This window comes from Phyllobates terribilis, unplaced genomic scaffold, assembly GCF_046119375.1.
Source record: "Phyllobates terribilis strain yellow unplaced genomic scaffold, ASM4611937v1 Scaffold_13__5_contigs__length_258822181, whole genome shotgun sequence".
Classification (NCBI taxonomy): Eukaryota; Metazoa; Chordata; class Amphibia; order Anura; family Dendrobatidae; genus Phyllobates; species Phyllobates terribilis.
In genome coordinates, this window is record NW_027362773.1 from 162,300,493 (window position 1) to 162,321,601 (window position 21,109).

Genomic DNA, 21,109 nt, shown 5'->3' on the forward strand with positions numbered 1-21,109 from the left:
CCCGCCATCACCCCCCTCCGGGACCACAGTCCTGCACGGGCCCGCCGTCATCTCCCTCCGGGACCACAGTGCTGCACGTGCCCGCCATCCTCTCCCTCCGGGACCACAGTCCTGCACGTGCCCGCCATCACCCCCCTCCGGGACCACAGTCCTGCACGGGCCCGCCGTCATCTCCCTCCGGGACCACAGTCCTGCACGGGCCCGCCGTCATCTCCCTCCGGGACCACAGTCCTGCACGTGCCCGCCATCACCCCCCTCCGTCACCACAGTCCTGCACGTGCCCGCCATCACCCCCCTCCGGGACCACAGTCCTGCACGTGCCCGCCATCCTCTCCCTCCGGGACCACAGTCCTGCACGTGCCCGCCATCCTCTCCCTCCGGGACCACAGTCCTGCACGTGCCCGCCATCACCCCCCTCCGGGACCACAGTCCTGCACGTGCCCGCCATCACCCCCCTCCGGGACCACAGTCCTGCACGTGCCCGCCATCACCCCCCTCCGGGACCACAGTCCTGCACGTGCCCGCCATCACCCCCCTCCGGGACCACAGTCCTGCACGTGCCCGCCATCACCCCCCTCCGGGACCACAGTGCTGCACGTGCCCGCCATCACCCCCCTCCGGGACCACAGTCCTGCACGTGCCCGCCATCACCCCCCTCCGGGACCACAGTCCTGCACGTGCCCGCCATCACCCCCCTCCGGGACCACAGTCCTGCACGTGCCCGCCATCACCCCCCTCCGGGACCACAGTCCTGCACGTGCCCGCCATCACCCCCCTCCGGGACCACAGTCCTGCACGTGCCCGCCATCACCCCCCTCCGGGACCACAGTCCTGCACGTGCCCGCCATCACCCCCCTCCGGGACCACAGTCCTGCACGTGCCCGCCATCACCCCCCTCCGGGACCACAGTCCTGCACGTGCCCGCCATCACCCCCCTCCGGGACCACAGTCCTGCACGTGCCCGCCATCACCTCCCTCCGGGACCACAGTCCTGCACGTGCCCGCCATCACCCCCCTCCGGGACCACAGTCCTGCACGTGCCCGCCATCACCCCCCTCCGGGACCACAGTCCTGCACTTGCCCGCCATCACCCCCCTCCGGGACCACAGTCCTGCACGTGCCCGCCATCACCCCCCTCCGGGACCACAGTCCTGCACGTGCCCGCCATCACCCCCCTCCGGGACCACAGTCCTGCACGTGCCCGCCATCACCCCCCTCCGGGACCACAGTCCTGCACGTGCCCGCCATCACCCCCCTCCGGGACCACAGTCCTGCACGTGCCCGCCATCACCCCCCTCCGGGACCACAGTCCTGCACGTGCCCGCCGTCACCCCCCTCCGGGACCACAGTCCTGCACGTGCCCGCCGTCCTCTCCCTCCGGGGCCCGCCGTCCTCTCCCTCCGGGGCCCTTCCGTCCTCTCCCTCCGGGGCCACAGTCCTGCGTGTGCCCGCCGTCCTCTCCCTCCGCGGCCCGCCGTCCTCTCCCTCCGGGGCCCGCCGTCCTCTCCCTCCGAGGGCTGCTGTTCTCTCCCTGCAGGGCCGCCGTCCTGCACGTGCCCGCCGTCCTCTCCCTTTGGGGCCGCCGTCCTCTCCCTCCGGGACCACAGTCCTGCACGTGCCCGCCGTCCTCTCCCTCCGGGGCCCGCCGTCCTCTCCCTCCGGGGCCCTTCCGTCCTCTCCCTCCGGGGCCACAGTCCTGCGTGTGCCCGCCGTCCTCTCCCTCCGCGGCCCGCCGTCCTCTCCCTCCGGGGCCCGCCGTCCTCTCCCTCCGGGGCCCGCCGTCCTCTCCCTCCGAGGGCTGCTGTTCTCTCCCTGCAGGGCCGCCGTCCTGCACGTGCCCGCCGTCCTCTCCCTTTGGGGCCGCCGTCCTCTCCCTCCGGGACCACAGTCCTGCATGTGCCCGCCATCCTCTCCCTCTGGGGCCCGCCGTCCTCTCCCTCTGGGGCCCGCCGTCCTCTCCCTCCGAGGGCTGCTGTCCTCTCCGTCCGGGGCCGCCGTCCTCTCCCTCTGGGGCCGTCGTTCTCTCCCTCCGGGTACCACCACCAATTGTGAGCACAATGTCCCAAATCTTGTTGTACAAATTCCCTGCATCAAACACTTCCCAAAATTTCCTGTTATATACCCCAACAACCACAGCAGGGTCTTCTAGCACTCCTCCCATGCTTCCCTCCTGTCGCCCCTAATTTACAACTGTTCCCGGGTGACGATTATTCCACCCCTTGCCTCAGATGTTCCTACAGTCGTGCTCTCCCAGCCCTTTACTCTTCCCGGCCCCTTTATTACTAGCTCCCCTTGCAGTGATGTGATGCGATCAGTGATCGCAGCCTGAACCCCGGACACACAGGCTCCAGCCGAGACTCGTATCCACAGATCACCATGTACACGGTGACAAATCTGAGATGGAGGCCAAACATTGCATTGCCAGAATATTACGGGGCCGAGCCTGAAGCTTTGTGAGTCAGAGTTGGCGTTTACTGATGGTCGTTATTGTGTCCATGGATAAAGGTGCAGAAAGCTTTCACTGCAGCGTAGAGAATGTTGTCCAGGGGAACAAGAGCTTGCAGTCTAATGTAAGAACGTCATCTCCAATATTGGGGAGGTTTATAGGATCAGGCAAATTGAAGTCCAGCAATATCTATTAATGCACCGAGACAGTAAGGGATGCTGGGAGATTCCAGCTCTGGGGCTCAGATCCATATACATGAGATCGCTGTCAGCCACATGAGCTGACGGATCTTTCCCAACACCCCCATACATATGTACACCAGGTATTGGTAAAGTGTTAATGGGGAGAGGGACCCCTCTGTCTGTCCCCCATTCAGCTCCGCACTCCTAGCTGTGGTTTATCCCCCCACAATCATTAGTAGAGATCAGGATCCCCGGACCCCATTGTTCCTGGGTGGGCATTTAGCAGTGAGTTGGGGGCCGCTCTCATATGTGGCCTCTGTGTCGCTTGTATGGGAGATACAGAAGATCCCAACCTATCATTGTCATTACTAATGTGTGAGGGATATAATCTGATAACTCTTTTCCAGGTCCTGACCGACCCCTATGAGAGCTTCATGCGACGTCACCTGAGATATTACGGCTATTATAAAGGTAAGGAAACAATCAGAAGAGCATATGCCCAAATAGCCATCAGTTAGAGGGTCCTGGGGAAAGAAATATAATTATGGGGGTACAGAGGTTGTGGGGGGCACTAAATGTTCATATGAAGAGACCAGTACTATAAATTACACAATAGCGGGGACATTTGTTTCCAGTGTTTGGCCTGGGATACAGGAGCTTTAGGACACCTCTCAGCCTATCGGGCACCTATATTTTATACATATTTATTTTCTCAGAAAATATAGGAAAAGAAAAAGAAATTTTACTGCGCCCGGCAGTGAGGAACCGAAGAGAAGAAGCGACAGACAGTGATTCCGACAGACAGTCCTCCCCGGATGACCAGAAGAAGCTGATTTGTATGTATGCACTCTAGTGCCGCTGTGCGTAGCCCTGCGGCGGCTCTGTGCGTAGTAGCCCTGCGGCGTGTCTGTGCGTAGTAGCCCTGCGGCGTGTCTGTGCGTAGTAGCCCTGCGGCGTGTCTGTGCGTAGTAGCCCTGCGGCGTGTCTGTGCGTAGTAGCCCTGCGGCGTGTCTGTGCGTAGTAGCCCTGCGGCGTGTCTGTGCGTAGTAGCCCTGCGGCGTGTCTGTGCGTAGTAGCCCTGCGGCGTGTCTGTGCGTAGTAGCCCTGCGGCGGGTCTGTGCGTAGTAGCCCTGCGGCGGGTCTGTGCGTAGTAGCCCTGCGGCGGGTCTGTGCGTAGTAGCCCTGCGGCGGGTCTGTGCGTAGTAGCCCTGCGGCGGGTCTGCGTAGTAGCCCTGCGGCGGGTCTGTGCGTAGTAGCCCTGCGGCGGGTCTGTGCGTAGTAGCCCTGCGGCGGGTCTGTGCGTAGTAGCCCTGCGGCGGGTCTGTGCGTAGTAGCCCTGCGGCGCGTCTGTGCGTAGTAGCCCTGCGGCGCGTCTGTGCGTAGTAGCCCTGCGGCGGGTCTGTGCGTAGTAGCCCTGCGGCGGGTCTGTGCGTAGTAGCCCTGCGGCTGCATGGACAGCCTGTAGAGTTTAATAAGAACTGTACTGCTCCATTCCCCCTGTGGAGGCGCTGCAGAGGAATGAATCTTCCCCCACAGATTGCAGCCGGTGTCTGGGGGTCTCGGCCCATGGGACCAGTTCTGTTTGGCTAATCTCTTTCTTCCTTCCCCTTGAGATTCGTTGCTGCTGGAGAGCGCTGTGTTCAAGAGCCGTCAGATTGTGTTTGATAGTCAGGAGGGTCAGGTCATCCCGCGCCTCAGCGAACCCAGAGATTTGTTTTCTACCTCCAAGAAGAATGGCTTCCTAAAAGCTCCGCGCTGGCCCTCCGAGTGTGCCGTTATATCTGAGGAGATCGGTCATATCGGTGAGCATCTTCAGCATAAAGTGACATGTCGCAGACGTCAAACCTTCAGCGCAGGGAAATGTACGCAGCAGATAGGAGATCTCTAAACATTTTCGGTACTGAATCCTCTCTTTTCCCTCTGTGGGAGCGCGCTCTCAGCTGCAGCAATGAATGTTATGTGCCCCGGAAACCTACAACGTGTTTTGTGCCCGCAGAGTGGGAACCCCCAAATCCGGAGCCGTTCTACAGACATACGGGGAAGGAAGCCATGCCGTACATCTCCGAGGGGGAGGGCAAAGTGGTCTATGAAATCAGCCAAGGTACTGCCGTCCCAGTAATGGTGACGCCGTGTGGTGTAAGCCGCCGTCCTCTGAATAACACGGTCAAATCTGCTTGTTAGGGTGATCTTACCTAATGGTGAGCAGCGCCAAACCCCAACTACTGCCCCAGAAAGCTCCTAATATCAAAATCATATCAAAAAGTCTTTAAGAGAGTAATCTCTTATTTATATTCATTATCTCTATGCAAAAATGGCTGAAAAAGAACAATCCCCCATCTGGAGACCACGCATGTCCATGTATTCAGCTGAAAGCCCATTTATTTGAATGGGCCCTGTGTAATGCTTCATTTCCCCCGTGGTGGCGCTGCAGGGAAACAGAACACTTGCATTTTGATTCTCCGATGGATCACAGATATTCGGGTCCCAACAGCAGGACCCCCGCGATATATCTCTCATATATATATATATATATATATATATATATATATATATTTGCATACATATATACAGTGGGTGTGGAAAGTCTTCAGACCCCTTTACATTTTTCACTCTTTGTTTCATTGCAGACATTTGGTAAATTCTAAAAAGTTTATTTTTTTCCTCATTAAAGTACACTCTGCTCCCCATCTTTACTGAAAAAAACCCAGAAATTTTTGCAAATTTATTAAAAAAAGAAAAACTGAAATCTCACATGGTCATAAGTATTCAGACCCTTTGCTCAGACACTCATATTAAAGTCGCATGCTGTCCATTTCCTTGTGATCCTCCTGGAGATGGTTCTACTCCTTCATTGGAGTCCAGCTGTGCTTAATTAAACTGATAGGACTTGATTTGGAAAGGCACACACCTGTCTATATAAGACCTCACAGCTCACAGAGAATGTCAGACCAAATGAGAATCATGAGCTCAAAGGAACTGCCCAAGGAGCTCAGAGACAGAAGTGTGGCAAGGCACAGATCTGGCCAAGGTTACAAAAGAATTTATTGGTCGACCATGACATCACCACGAGAGAGGGGATTTGCCCACCAAGGACAGGAAACCTACAAGCTTCAAAGGGGGCAGCCCTCTATCTTGCCTCAGTAACTGGATCCTTGATCTGATAGGTTCGGGTCTGAGGTTCGAGTTCCAGGCGATTCCTCGTGGGAGATTCATCTTGACCCCGGTCTGTTCCTCAGTGTCAGAGCAGCCGGCCCTACAAAAGGAAGTCCTGGACTTAGTTCATAAAGCAGTCCCGGTGGAAGTCCTGGACTTAGTTCATAAAGCAGTCCCGGTGGAAGTCCCGGCATCTGAAAGAAGGCTAGGTTTCTACTCGCCTCACTTTTTGGTCTCTAAGCCGGACTGTTCTTTTAGGTGTATCATTATCTTAAAAGTCCTTAATAAGTTCTTGATAGTTCCCACCTTTTAAAATGGAATCTGTGAAATCAACAATAAAGTTGCTGTTTTCAGGCAGTTACATGGTAATATTAGATGTAAAAGACGCCTATTACCGTGTAGCTATCCATAAGGATTACCAAAAATACCTTAGGGTGGCCTTGATCATTGATGGGGAAATCAAGCATTTCCAGTATAGGGCCCTGCCATTCGGTCTGGCCATAGCTCCCCGGGGTATTTACTAAGGTGATAGCAGAGGTCATGGCTCATGTCAGGGAATGTGATATTCTAATTATCCTTTATCTGGATGATTTCTTGATAGTTGGAAATTCTGCCTCCCAATGTAATAAACACCTAAAAGAAGTGGTCACCATCTTAGAGAGTCTGGGCTGGATTCTGAATCTGAAAAAAATCTAGGTTAGTGGCATCGAAAGTTCAGCAGTTTTTAGGTATTATGCTGGATTCAGATTTTCAAGTATGTTACCTCCCGGAAGCCAAGAAAGAAAGGGTTAAAAATCTGGCGAAAAATGCAATATCAAATCCGATCATGTCCCTTAGAGCGGCAATGTCCCTGTTGGGTACCCTGACATCATGTTTTCCTGGGGTTCTATGGGCACAATACCAAGTTTTGTTGAAGGGGCACCTGGAAGGGAAAATATCCTTGTCACCCCGGTCGGTTGAGACTTTACAGTGGTGGGTGAATGAGGTGAACCTATCTCGAGGAGTTCCCTGGGTGCTTAGAGTCACTAGAACAATTAACACCGATGCTAGTCCCAGTGGGTGGGGAGCTCATCTGGGGGATATGGTAGCCCAGGGGTCCTGGTCGAATAGTGAAAAGGGTCTCTTCTCCAACGCTAAAGAGCTGCTAGCAGTAGACAAGGCGGTTAATCATTTCTTATCTTTCCTCCAAGATAAGAACGTAAAGATCCTTTCGGATAATAGAATTGCGGTAGCCTACGTAAACCACCATGTGAGTGAAGGATCATCTTTTTCCGATCACGTAATGTCATCTCCTTTCCTTAACGGCTCTTCACATAAGAGGAAAAGAAAATACAAAAGCAGACTACTTAAGCCGCTATCCTCTGAGGCAGGGAGAATGGGAACTAAAACAGGACGTTTTCTCCTAAATAGTCCGAAGATGGGGGCTCTCAGTGGTGGACCTGTTTGCCACAAGACTAAATCGAAAGGCAAGGCTCTTCTGCTCCCTAAATCCCAGAGAAAATCCCCTGGCAGTGGACGCTCTCCTATTACCTTGGGATTTCAGCTTGACCTATGCCATTCCTCCGTTGACTCTTCTTCCCATGGTCATAAGGAAGATCAGAGAGGACAAGGCGAGGGTTCTGCTGGTCGCACCCTTTTGGCCCAGGAGGCCCTGGTTCTCATGCTTGAGGAGCATGTCCATCTCCGATCTTTGTGTCCTGCCCGAGATTCCGAATCTCCTCATCCACGGTCCAATAGTCCATCCTCAAGCATCTGGCCTCCACTTGACGGTATGGAACTTGAAAGGTCGCTGTTGAAACAAAAAGGGCCTAGTAGCTACGCTAATGGCGTAGCAGAAAACCTATTACAACTAGAATTTATGCTAGAACCTGGAAGAAGTTTTTGTCCTTTTCCGGTTTTACAGTTGGTGAGGAGGCACCAATTGCTAAAATTTTAGGGCCTTGAGCTAGGGTTAGCCACCAGTACCCTAAAAGTTCAAGTTTCTGCCTTAGGTGCCCTATATAACTGCGATCTGGCGGGCAATTATTGGGTTTCTCGTTTTATCAAAGCTGTGTTTGGACCCAGGCCCATCATCAAAAGCAAATTACTGCCCTGGGATCTAAATTTGGTTCTAAATGCCTTGACTAGCTCGCCCTTTGAGCCAATAGATTTAGCGACCCTTAAATCTCTCTCCCTTAAAACAGCGCTACTAATAGCTCTAACATCGGCTAGGTGGATTGGTGATATTCAGGCTGTATCTTCGGATGATAGAGTAATTCTTAAACCTGATCCCGCTTATCTCCCTAAGGTAGCTTCCCGATTCCACAGACTCCAAGAAGTAATCTTACCCTCTTTCTGTCCTAATCCGAGTAACCAGAAGCAGAGTTTCATACGTTAGACGTACGGAGATGTGTGACTAGGTACCTCTCGGTCACCAAAAACTTTAGGAGAGATAGTTCTTTGTTCATATCTTACCAAGGGGTTAGGAAGGGGTTTAAGTTTACAAAGTCCACCATAGCTAGATGGATTAGGGAGACCATTTCTTTAGCTTATGCGTCCAGCGGTGAGGAAGTGCCACGAGGGTTGAACGCTCACTCCACCCGTGCTGTGGAGACCTCTTGGGCGGAGAAGACTGGGGTCTCCATATAGGACATATGTAAGGCTGCTACCTGGTTCTCTCCCTCTACTTTCAATAGGCACTATAGACTGGACATGGGTGTTTCATCTGACCTCAACTTTAGGAGAAGGGTGCTCCAGGCGGTGGTCCCTCCCTAGACTGCTTCATCTCTGCAATTCTCTCGTGGTGCTGTCATGGTCGACCAATAAAGTCATAAGTTACCTACCGGTAACGGGATTTTTCGGATACCAGGACAGCACCCTTATATTCCCTCCCTTCACGTTTGTGGGAGCACTCCTTGTTTATTAATTAGAAATTTCACACTTAATTGGTGATGTATAAAATGTTAGTTTTGTGGTTGTTTGCTTTGTTTTCTAACTTGGCAGTCCTCTCAATGCTCTGTAATCCAAACTGAGGCGAGAGAGAGGGCCGTCCCCTTTTAAGCCTGTAGGTTTCCTGTCCTTGGTTGCGCAGATCCCCTCTCTCGTGGTGCTGTCATGGTCTCCGAAAAATACTGTTACCAGTAAGTAACTTATGACTTTCTGCATTACTCAAGGTTCCCAAGAGCACAGTGGCCTCAATAATCCTTAAATGGAAGAAGTTTGGGACCACCAGAAGTCTTCCCAGACCTGGCCATCCAGCCAAACTGAGCAATCGTGGGAAAAGAGCCTTGGTGAGAGAGGTAAAGAAGAACCCCAAGATCTCTGTGGCTGAGCTCCAGAGATGCAGTAGGGAGATGGGAGAAAGTTCCACAAAGTCAACTATCACTGCAGCCCTCCACCAGTCGGGCCTTTATGGCAGAGTGGCTCGACGGAAGCCTCTCCTCAGTGCAAGACATATGAAAGCCCGCATAGAGTTTGCTCAAAAACACATGAAGGACTCCCCGACTATGAGAAATAAGATTCTCTGGTCTGATGAGACGAAGATAGAACTTTTTGGTGATAATTCTAAGCGGTATGTGTGGAGAAAACCAGGCACTGCTCATCACCTGCCCAATACAATCCCAACAGTGAAACATGGTGGAGGCAGCATCATGCTATGGGGGTGTTTTTCAGCTACAGGGACAGGACGACTGGTTGCAATTGAAGGAAACATGAATGCGGCCAAGTACAGAGATATCCTGGATGAAAACCTCTTCCAGAGTGCTCTGGACCTCAGACTTGGCCGAAGGTTCACCTTCCAACAAGACAATGACCTTAAGCAGACAGCTAAAATAACAAAGGAGTGGCTTCAGAACAACTCTGTGACCATTCTTGACTGGCCCAGCCAGAGCCCTGACCTAAACCCAAGTGAGCATCTCTGGAGAGACCTGAAAATGGCCGTCCACCAACGTTCACCATCCAACCTGACAGAGGATCTGCAAGGAAGAATGGCCGAGGACCCCCAAATCCAGGGGTGAAAAACTTGTTGCATCATTCCCAAGAAGACTCATGGCTGTACTAGCTCAAAAGGGGGCTTCTACTGAATACCGAGCAAAGGGTCTGAATACTTATGACCATGTGAGATTTCAGTTTTTCTTTTTTAATAAATTTGCAAAAATTTCTACATTTCTGTTTTTTTTTCAGTCAAGATGGGGTGCAGAGTGTACTGTAAGGAGAAAAAAATGAACTTTTTAGAATTTACCAAATGGCTGCAATGAAACAAAGAGTGAAAAATGTAAAGGGGTCTGAATACTTTCCGTACCCACTGTGTGTGTGTGTGTGTGTGTGTGTGTGTGTGTGTGTGTGTATATACACTACTCAAAAAAATAAAGGGAACACTCAAATAACACATCCTAGATCTGAATGAATGAAATATTCTCATTGAATACTTTGTTCTGTAGAAAGCTGAATGCGCTGACAACAAAATCACACAAAAATCATCAATGGAAATCACATTTATTAACCAATGGAGGCCTGGATTTGGAGTCACCCCCAAAATTAAAGTGGAAAAACACACTACAGGCTGATCCAACTTTGATGTAATGTCCTTAAAACAAGTCAAAATGAGGCTGAGTATTGTGTGTGGCCTCCACGTGCCTGTATGACCTCCCTACAACACCTGGGCATGCTCCTGATGAGGCTGAGTATTGTGTGTGGCCTCCACGTGTCTGTATGACCTCCCTACAATGCCTGGGCATGCTCCTGATGAGGCTGAGTATTGTGTGTGGCCTCCACGTGCCTGTATGACCTCCCTACAACGCCTGGGCATGCTCCTGATGAGGCTGAGTATTGTGTGTGGCCTCCACGTGCCTGTATGACCTCCCTACAACGCCCGGGCATGCTCCTGATGAGGCTGAGTATTGTATGTGGCCTCCACGTGCCTGTATGACCTCCCTACAACGCCTGGGCATGCTCCTGATGAGGCTGAGTATTGTGTCTGGCCTCCACGTGCCTTTATGACCTCCCTACAACGCCTGGGCATGCTCCTGATGAGGCTGAGTATTGTGTGTGGCCTCCACGTGCCTGTATGACCTCCCTACAACGCCTGAGCATGCTCCTGATGAGGCTGAGTATTGTGTGTCGCCTCCACGTGCCTGTATGACCTCCCTACAACGCCTGGGCATGCTCCTGATGAGGCTGAGTATTGTGTGTGGCCTCCACGTGCCTGTATGACCTCCCTACAACGCCTGGGCATGCTCCTGATGAGGCTGAGTATTGTGTGTGGCCTCCACGTGCCTGTATGACCTCCCTACAACGCCTGGGCATGCTCCTGATGAGGCTGAGTATTGCGTGTGGCCTCCACGTGCCTGTATGACCTCCCTACAACGCCTGGGCATGCTCCTGATGAGGCTGAGTATTGTGTGTGGCCTCCACGTGCCTGTATGACCTCCCTACAACGCCCGGGCATGCTCCTGATGAGGCTGAGTATTGTATGTGGCCTCCACGTGCCTGTATGACCTCCCTACAATGCCTGGGCATGCTCCTGATGAGGCTGAGTATTGTGTGTGGCCTCCACGTGCTTTTATGACCTCCCTACAACGCCTGGGCATGCTCCTGATGAGGCTGAGTATTGTGTGTGGCCTCCACGTGCCTGTATGACCTCCCTACAACGCCTGGGCATGCTCCTGATGAGGCTGAGTATTGTGTGTGGCCTCCACGTGCCTGTATGACCTCCCTACAACGCCTGGGCATGCTCCTGATGAGGCTGAGTATTGTGTGTGGCCTCCACGAGCCTGTATGACCTCCCTACAACGCCTGGGCATGCTCCTGATGAGGCTGAGTATTGTGTGTGGCCTCCACGTGCCTGTATGACCTCCCTACAACGCCTGGGCATGCTCCTGATGAGGCTGAGTATTGTGTGTGGCCTCCACCTGCCTGTATGACCTCCCTACAACGCCTGGGCATGCTCCTAATGAGGCTGAGTATTGTGTGTGGCCTCCACGTGCCTGTATTACCTCCCTACAACGCCTGGGCATGCTCCTGATGAGGTTGCGGATGGTCTCCTGTGGGATCTCCTCCCAGACCTGGACTAAAGCATCCGCCAACTCCTGGACAGTCTGTGGTGTAACGTGACGTTGGTGGATGGAGCGAGACATGATGTCCCAGATGTGCTCAATCGGATTCAGGTCTGGGGAACGGGCGGCCAGTCCATAGCTTCAATGCCTTCATCTTGCAGGAACTGCTGACACACTCCAGCCACATGAGGTCTGGCATTGTTCTGTATTAGGAGGAACCCAGGGCCAACCGCACCAGCATATGGTCTCACAAGGGGTCTGAGGATCTCATCTCGGTACCTAATGGCAGTCAGGCTACCTCTGGAGAGCACATGGAGGGCTGTGCGGCCCTCCAAAGAAATGCCACCCCTCACCATTACTGACTCATTGCCAAACCGGTCATGCTGAAGGATGTTGCAGGCAGCAGATCGCTCTCCACGGAGTCTCCAGACTCTGTCACGTCTGTCACATGTGCTAAGTGTGAACCTGCTTTCATCTGTGAAGAGCACAGGGCGCCAGTGGCAACTTTGCCAATCCTGGTGTTCTGTAGCAAATGCCAAGCGTCCGGCACGGTGTTGGGCTGTGAGCACAACCCCCATCTGTGGACGTCGGGCCCTCATACCACCCTCATGGAGTCGGTTTCTAACCGTTTGTGCAGACACATGCACATTTGTGGCCTGCTGGAGGTCATTTTGCAGGGCTCTGGCAGTGCTCCTCCTGTTACTCCTTGCACAACTGCGGAGGTAGCGGTCCTGCTGCTGGGTTGTTGCCCTCCTATGGCCCCCTCCACGTCTCCTGGTGTACTGGCCTGTCTCCTGGTAGCGCCTCCAGCCTCTGGACACTACACTGACAGACACAGCAAACCTTCTTGCCACAGCTCACATTGCTGTGCCATCCTGAATGAGCTGCACTACCTGAGCAACTTCTGTGGATTGTAGAGTCCGTCTCATGCTACCACGAGTGTGAAAACACAACCAACATTCAAAAGTGACCAAAACATCAGCCAGAAAGCATTGGTACTGAGATGTGGTCTGTGGTCCCCACCTGCAGAACCACTCCTTTATTGAGGGTGTCTTGATAATTGCCAATAATTTCCATCTATTGTCTATTCCATTTGCACAACAGCATGTGAAAGTGATTGTCAATCAGTGTTGCTTCCTAAGTGGACAGTTTGATTTCACAGAAGTTTATTTCACAGAAGTTTGATTTACTTGGAGTTATATTCTGTTGCTGAAGCATCCCCAGATCATCACCGATCCTCCACCATATTTCACAGTGGGTGCAGACACTGTGGCTTGTTCGCCTCTCCAGGTCTCTGTCTAACCATTAGACGACCAGGTGTTGGGCAAAGCTGAAAATTAGACTCATCAGAGAAGATGACCTTACTCCAGTCCTCTATGTTCCAATCCTTATGGTCTTTGGCACTCTTCAGCCTGGCTCTCCTTAGCTTCTCATTGATGAAAGGCTTTTTTCTAGCTTTACATGACTTGAGGCCTCTAGGAGCCCGTTATGAACTGTTATTGCCGTGCTCTTCACCCCGGCTGCCATTTGCCATTCCTTTTGTAGGTCACTTGATGTCATCCTGCGGTTACTGAGTGACATTGGAATAAGATGACGGTCATCCCGGTCAGTGGAGAGTCGCTCTCGCCCTCTGCCGGTCTGTAGCTTTGTTGTCCCCAATGTCTGCTGCTTGACCTTGTTGTAATGGACTGCCGTCTTCCAAATTTTAAGGATGGAGGCAACATGACGCTCCCTGTATCCCTCTGCTAGTAAAGCCAGAATTGAGCCCTTCTTTTCCTCACTGAAGACTTTTCTTTTCAACTCCTTTGGCATGGTTACAAGTTATTTTTTCATTTAAATTACTTTTGGGCCGTTCCTAGCACTTGTTTTGCCATCCAGCTTGTCCTATTGCAAGAGGATTGTGAAGAGCACAGCAGGGTTTTTATACTTTCCCTCGTTACATAAGATTTGGTTCAGGTGATCACCTAATCAGAAGCACATTAAGGAGAAGGAGGTGGACGGTGGTTGGAATTCAGCTGACACCGGAATGGAACGGCTGAAGACATGTAGAGAAAACTGGGCTGTGGTCTCTTAATTTTTGCCAGAGCTGTGTATATATACATACAGTTATATGAAAAAGTTTGGGCACCCCTATTAATCTTAAGCTTAATGTTTTATAAAAATTGGTGTTTTTGCAGCAGCTATTTCAGTTTGATCTATGTAATAACTGTTGGACACAGTAATGTTTCTGCCTTGAAATGAGGTTTATTGTACTAACAGAAAATGTGCAATCTGCATTCAAACAAAATTTGACAGGTGCATAAGTATGGGCACCTCAGCAGAAAAGTGACATTAATATTTAGTAGATCCTCCTTTTGCAAAAATAACAGCCTCTAGTCGCTTCCTGTAGCTTTTAATGATTTCCTGGATCCTGGATGAAGGTATTTTTGACCATTCCTCTTTACAAAACAATTCCAGTTCAGTTAAGTTTGATGGTCGCCGAGCATGGACAGCCCTCTTCAAATGATCCCACAGATGTTCAATGATATTCAGGTCTGGGGACTGGGATGGCCATTCCAGAACATTGTAATTGTTCCTCTGCATGAATGCCTGAGTAGATTTGGAGCGGTGTTTTGGATCATTGTCTTGCTGAAAGATCCATCCCCTGCGTAACTTCAACTTTATCACTGATTCTTGAACATTATTGTCAAGAATCTGCTGATACTGAGTGGAATCCATGCATCCCTCAACTTTAACAAGATTCCCGGTGCCGGCATTGGCCACACAGCCCCAAAGCATGATGGAACCTCCACCAAATTTTACTGTGGGTAGCAAGTGTTTTTCTTGGAATGCTGTGTTTTTTTGCCGCCATGCATAACGCCTTTTTGTATGACCAAACAACTCAATCTTGGTTTCATCAGTCCACAGGATCTTCTTCCAAAAAGAAATTTGGCTTCTCCAAATGTGCTTTTGCATACCTCAGCCGACTCTGTTTGTGGCGTGCTTGCAGAAACGGCTTCTTTCGCATCACTCTCCCATACAGCTTCTCCTTGTGCAAAGTGCGTTGTATAGTTGACCGATGCACAGTGACACCATCTGCAGCAAGTTGATGCTGCAGCTCTCTGGAGGTGGTCTGAGGATTGTCCTTGACTGATCTCACCATTCTTCTTCTCTGCCTTTCTGATGTTTTTCTTGGCCTGCCACTTCTGGCCTTAACAAGAACTGTCCCTGTGTTCTTCCATTTCCTTACTATGTTCCTCACAGTGGAAACTGACAGGTTAAATCTCTGAGACAGCTTTTTGTATCCTTCCCCTGAACAACTATGTTGAATAATCTTTGTTTTCAGATCATTTGACAGTTGTTTTGAGGAGCCCATGATGCCACTCTTCAGAGGAGATTCAAACAGGAGAACAACTTGCAAGTGGCCACTTTAAGTAGCTTTTCTCATGATTGCATACACCTGGCTATGAAGTTCAAAGCTCAATGAGGTTACAAAACCAAAAAAAGTGCTTTAGTAAGTCAGTAAAAAGTAGGTAGGAGTATTTAAAGCAAGAAAATGATAAGGGTGCCCATACTTATGCACCTGTCAAATTTTGTTTGAATGCAGATTGCACATTTTCTGTTAGTACAATAAACCTCATTTCAAGGCAGAAACATTACTGTGTCCAACAGTTATTACATAGATCAAACTGAAATAGCTGCTGCAAAAACACCAATTTTTATAAAACATTAAGCTTAAGATTAATAGGGGTGCCCAAACTTTTTCATATAACTGTATATGTAAGCTGACCACAGCACGACCCCTGTTCAACACTTTTCTTTTCTTCATGGCCAGCCTGTTTTACTTTGCTTGTGTTATATCCTGCATCTGGCCCAATTTGTACTTATCTGATACACATGGGTCAGAGGACTCTCCCCTCTCCTTAAAACCTGAATGCGTTTGCTCGCATATATATTGTGAAGACTAAGTCTGCTGACGCAGTCTGGCCAGTGTGTATCACCAACTGTGATTCATACAAGGGTGACATTGAATTACACCTGAATTGAACCTGAAGGGAACTGAAGCAAACTGGATACCCAGGCAAAATAAACAATGCTTCTGTTTGTTTTCACTCTCTCCCTTTATAGTCCTCCACTTTCTACTAACCCCCTTAATCCCTACACCTAGTAAGGAACTCTTCATCTCTCCCTCCATCCTCCCCATTCATCTCACCTCCTCCTCTGTGTGCAACAAACTTTCCTACATCCACAATCTTTTCATTACTTACAAACTTTCCTTCCTAGCCATCACTGAAACCTGGCACACCCTCTCTGACACGGCATCTCCAGCAGCACTTTCATATGGTGGATTCCACCTTTCCCACAACTCTCCCCCGCTCCAACAGCAAGAATGGTGGAGGAGTAGGTTTTCTTCTGTCAGACAACTGCTCCTTCACCCATATGCCACTGCCACCCTCCATTACTCTCCCCTCTTTTGAGGTGCATTCTGTGCGCATCTATTCCCTCTCCCACTTCCAACTGGCCGTCATTTACCACCCCCGGGACCAGCCACTTCTTTCTTCGACCACTTCACCACCTGGCTGCTTCATTTCCTTTCCTCTGACATCCCCATTATCATCATGGGTGACTTTAACATCCCCATTGACACTTTCCACTCATCTGTCTCTAAGCTGCTATCCCTCACTTCCTCCTTCGTCCTTGCTCAATGGTCTTCTAACCCCACTCACAAAGATGGCCACACTCTGGACCTCATGTTCACCCGCCTCTGTTCCCTATCTAACCTCTCTATCTCTCCTATCCCTCTTTCTGACCACAACCTCCTCACATTCTCTACCCTCTCCTCTCCAGGGCTACAATCCGCACTCCACAAACTTGCACACCCTGGCAGAAATCTCAAACACCTTGACCTACACTCACTCTCTGAATCCGTACCCCCTCTTACAGACATAAGTCCCTTACACAATGCAGATGCAGCTGCCACTTTATATAACACCGCAACAGCTTCAGCTCTCGATTCGGTCGCCCCTCTGACACATACCAAAGCTCGCACACTCAACAGGCAACCCTGGCTTCAACCTGACTAAAGAATTGCGACGGGCCTCCAGGGTTGCTGAGCGGAGATGGAAAAGGTCCCACTCCAACGAGCACTTCATCACATTCAAACAGTCCCTCACTATTTTCAAGTCCCCACTCACTGCAGCAAAACAAACCTACTTCTCATCTCTCATATCCTCCCTGTCTCACAACTCTAAACAGCTATTCAACACTTTTAATTCTCTGCTCCGGTCCCCAGTGCCTCCTCCCTCTCCTCTCATCTCAGCCGACGACTTTGCCTCATTCTTCAAGCAGAAGATTGACACCATCAGACGAAGCTTTCGCCTAAAGTCCCCACAGCCCCTCCTCATATCTACTCAACCCTACTCCTCCAAAACCAGCTTCTCCACCATTACAGAAGATCAAGTTTCCTCTTTACTCTCCAAATCACACCTCACCACCTGCAAACTTGACCCAATCCCGTCCCACCTCATCCCTAACCTTACCACTATCTTCATCCCAGCCCTAGCCCACCTTTTCAACCTGTCACTAACAACTGGTGTCTTCCCCTCATTTTTGAAACATGCCTCAATCACACCCATCCTCAAAAAGCCCTCCCTTGACCCATCCTCTCTGACTAGCTACCGCCCCATATCACTTCTCCCCTATGCCTCAAAACTACTGGAACAACATGTCCACCTTGATCTGTCCTCCCACCTCTCCTCCTGCTCCCTCTTCGACAGCCTACAATCTGGCTTCTGACCGCATCACTCCACTGAAACTGCACTGACTAAAGTCACCAACGACCTACTGACCGCCAAATCCAAGTGACACTACTCTGTCCTCCTCCGCCTGGACCTGTCCTTCTCCTCCTGAACCTGTCCTCTGCCTTAGACACAGTGAACCATTCCTTCTTACTACAGACTCTCATTTCTCGGCATCACAGACTTGGCCCTATCTTGGATCTCCTCATACTTAACAGACAGGACATTCAGCAACTCCCACTCACAAACCACCTCCTCATCTCGCCCCCTATCTGTCGGTGTCCCCCAAGGTTCAGTTCTAGGACCCCTGCTCTTCTCCATCTACACCTTCGGTCTGGGACAGCTCATAGAGTCTCACGGCTTTCAGTATCACCTCTATGCTGATGACACACAGATCTACCTCTCTGGACCCGATATCACCTCCCTACTAACCAAAATCCCACAATATCTGTCCGCCATCTCATCTTTCTTCTCTGCGAGATTTCTAAAACTTAACATGGATAAAACAGAATTCATCATCTTTCCCCCACATCACTCAGCCCCCCATCTGACCTATCTATCAACGTCAATGGCTGCCCACTCTCCCCAGTCCCTCATGCTCACTGCCGTGGGGTAACCCTGGACTCTGATCTCTCCTTCACACCACATATCCAAGCCCTTTCCTCTTCTTGCCGACTCCACCTCAAAAATATCTCCCGGATCCGCACATTCCTCAACCTCGAATCTGCAAAAACACTAGTGCACGCCCTCATCATCTCCCGCCTCGACTACTGCAACCTCCTGCTCTGTGGCCTCCCCTCTAACACTCTCGCACCCCTCCAATCTATCCTAAACTCTGCTGCTCGACTAATCAACCTGCCCCCCCCGCTATTCCCCCGCCTCTCCTCTCTGTCAATCCCTTCACTGCCTCCCCATTGCCCAGAGACTCCAGTTCAAGACCCTGACCATGACATACAAAGCCATCCACAACCTGTCTCCTCCATATATCTCTGACCTAGTCTCCCGGTACATACCTGCACGCAACCTCCGATCCTCACAAGATCTCCTTCTCCACTCCCCTCTTATCTCCTCTTCCCACAATCGCATACAAGATTTCTCCCGTGCATCCCCCCTACTCTGGAACTCTCTACCCCAACACATCAGACTCTCGCCTACCGTGGAAACCTTCAAAAGAAACCTGAAGACCCCCCCTCTTCCGACAAGCCTACAACCTGCAGTAACCACCACTCCACCATACCGCTGCACGACCAGCTCTACCCTCACCTACTGTATCCTCACCCATCCCTTGTAGACTGTGAGCCCTCGCGGGCAGGGTCCTCGCTCCACCATACCGCTGCACAACCAGCTCTACCCTCACCTACTGTATCCTCACCCATCCCCTGTAGATTGTGAGCCCTCGCGGGCAGGGTCCTCACTCCACCATACCGCTGCACGACCAGCTCTACCCTCACTTACTGTATCCTCACCCATCCCTTGTAGACTGTGAGCCCTCGCGGGTAGGGTCCTCGCTCCACCATACCGCTGCACAACCAGCTCTACCCTCACCTACTGTATCCTCACCCATCCCTTGTAGACTGTGAGCCCTCGCGGGCAGGGTCCTCACTCCACCATACCGCTGCACGACCAGCTCTACCCTCACTTACTGTATCCTCACCCATCCCTTGTAGACTGTGAGCCCTCGCGGGCAGGGTCCTCGCTCCACCATACCGCTGCACGACCAGCTCTACCCTCACCTACTGTATCCTCACCCATCCCTTGTAGACTGTGAGCCCTCGCGGGCAGGGTCCTCGCTCCACCATACCGCTGCACAACCAGCTCTACCCTCACCTACTGTATCCTCACCCATCCCTTGTAGACTGTGAGCCCTCGCGGGCAGGGTCCTCACTCCACCATACCGCTGCACGACCAGCTCTACCCTCACCTACTGTATCCTCACCCATCCCCTGTAGACTGTGAGCCCTCGCGGGCAGGGTCCTCGCTCCACCATACCGCTGCTCAACCAGCTCTACCCTCACCTACTGTATCCTCACCCATCCCTTGTAGACTGTGAGCCCTCGCGGGCAGGGTCCTCGCTCCACCATACCGCTGCACAACCAGCTCTACCCTCACCTACTGTATCCTCACCCATCCCTTGTAGACTGTGAGCCCTCGCGGGCAGGGTCCTCACTCCACCATACCGCTGCACGACCAGCTCTACCCTCACCTACTGTATCCTCACCCATCCCCTGTAGACTGTGAGCCCTCGCGGGCAGGGTCCTCGCTCCACCATACCGCTGCACAACCAGCTCTACCCTCACCTACTGTATCCTCACCCATCCCCTGTAGATTGTGAGCCCTCGCGGGCAGGGTCCTCGCTCCACCATACCGCTGTACGACCAGCTCTACCTTCACCTACTGTATCCTCACCCATCCCCTGTAGATTGTGAGCCCTCGCGGGCAGAGTCCTCGCTGCTCCTGTACCAGTCAGTGACTTGTATTGTTCAAAATTATTGTAATTGTGTGTGTATACCCCTTTTTCACATGTAAAGTGCCATGGAATAAATGGCGCTATAATAAAATAATATATATATATATATATATATATATATATATATACTGTATATAATATATACTGTCTGAGAATTCATCTGAATGGAAATATTCTACTTACAGCTTACAAGGGCTCCTACTTCACCGGATCTCGTGCTGGCGGGCGCCGTTGTGCCACTAGTGTGCCAGCAGATATCGATGGGAAGAACGACAACGATTTGCAGTTTGAGTCCCGATTTGAAAGCGGCAATCTCCAGAAAGCTGTGAAAGTGTGAGTGACCTAATGGCCTGAAATACCCCCGAATAAGACGTAATGCAGTGTTTATAGGGGTGTTCCCATTCCGGACATTTATGGGCTATCGACAGGATGTGCAGTAAATGTCTGGTGAGATATAAATATTTTTATATAAAGGATGTTTAGTTTTGGGTCCTCGTTGGCGGGGCTATATCTGTAGTCTGTTCCCATAGGTGCTCTTTGTTTTTGTATTTTATTTTTTTTTACTTCTACACATTGCTGACACACAGCAGATTGCGCAGGGTCCTAGCGCACAGTGGAGCAATTACACAGGAGCGCAGCAGTCACATTATTGAGCACAGCACTGATCAGGAAGGAAGACTCAGTAGAAAAACGTCTCTGACTTCTCTGGGGGAAATCTGTCCGTCTGTGACATCCCCCCCGCCTTCCTGCTTCTGCAGCCGCAGAGTTATATTCAGACCCAAAGACAATGGGTGGTCCATAAGTATTTAAAACAATAAAATAGTAACTGAGGATTAGGAGTTACTAATAGGAACCTCTATTTTCAACATGAAGAGACTTTCTAAGGCCATTTAATGAGCACAGTGACCTGCAGCACCTCAGCTACAACTCCCAGGCAGCGAGCTATTGGCTTGCTGGGGGTAGCCTCACATGCTGGGGGTAGCCTCACATGCTGGGGGTAGTGTCACATCAGCTGGGGGTAGCGTCACGTCATCTGGGGGTAGTCTCCCGTC

General features: G+C 51.2%; 1 protein-coding gene across 3 annotated transcripts in view; it reads left to right on the plus strand.

The window, feature by feature from the left end:
- AGBL2 (AGBL carboxypeptidase 2) overlaps positions 1 to 21,109 on the plus strand; it is a 48,903-nt gene that overhangs the window by 703 nt on the left and 27,091 nt on the right. For all 3 annotated transcript variants that reach the window (XM_073658976.1, XM_073658977.1, XM_073658978.1), the window contains exons 3-7: positions 3,036 to 3,099; positions 3,345 to 3,464; positions 4,242 to 4,430; positions 4,625 to 4,729; positions 20,243 to 20,390. In XM_073658976.1, the coding sequence (XP_073515077.1) occupies positions 3,036 to 3,099; positions 3,345 to 3,464; positions 4,242 to 4,430; positions 4,625 to 4,729; positions 20,243 to 20,390 (626 nt within the window). The remainder of the gene's footprint in view (positions 1 to 3,035; positions 3,100 to 3,344; positions 3,465 to 4,241; positions 4,431 to 4,624; positions 4,730 to 20,242; positions 20,391 to 21,109) is intronic.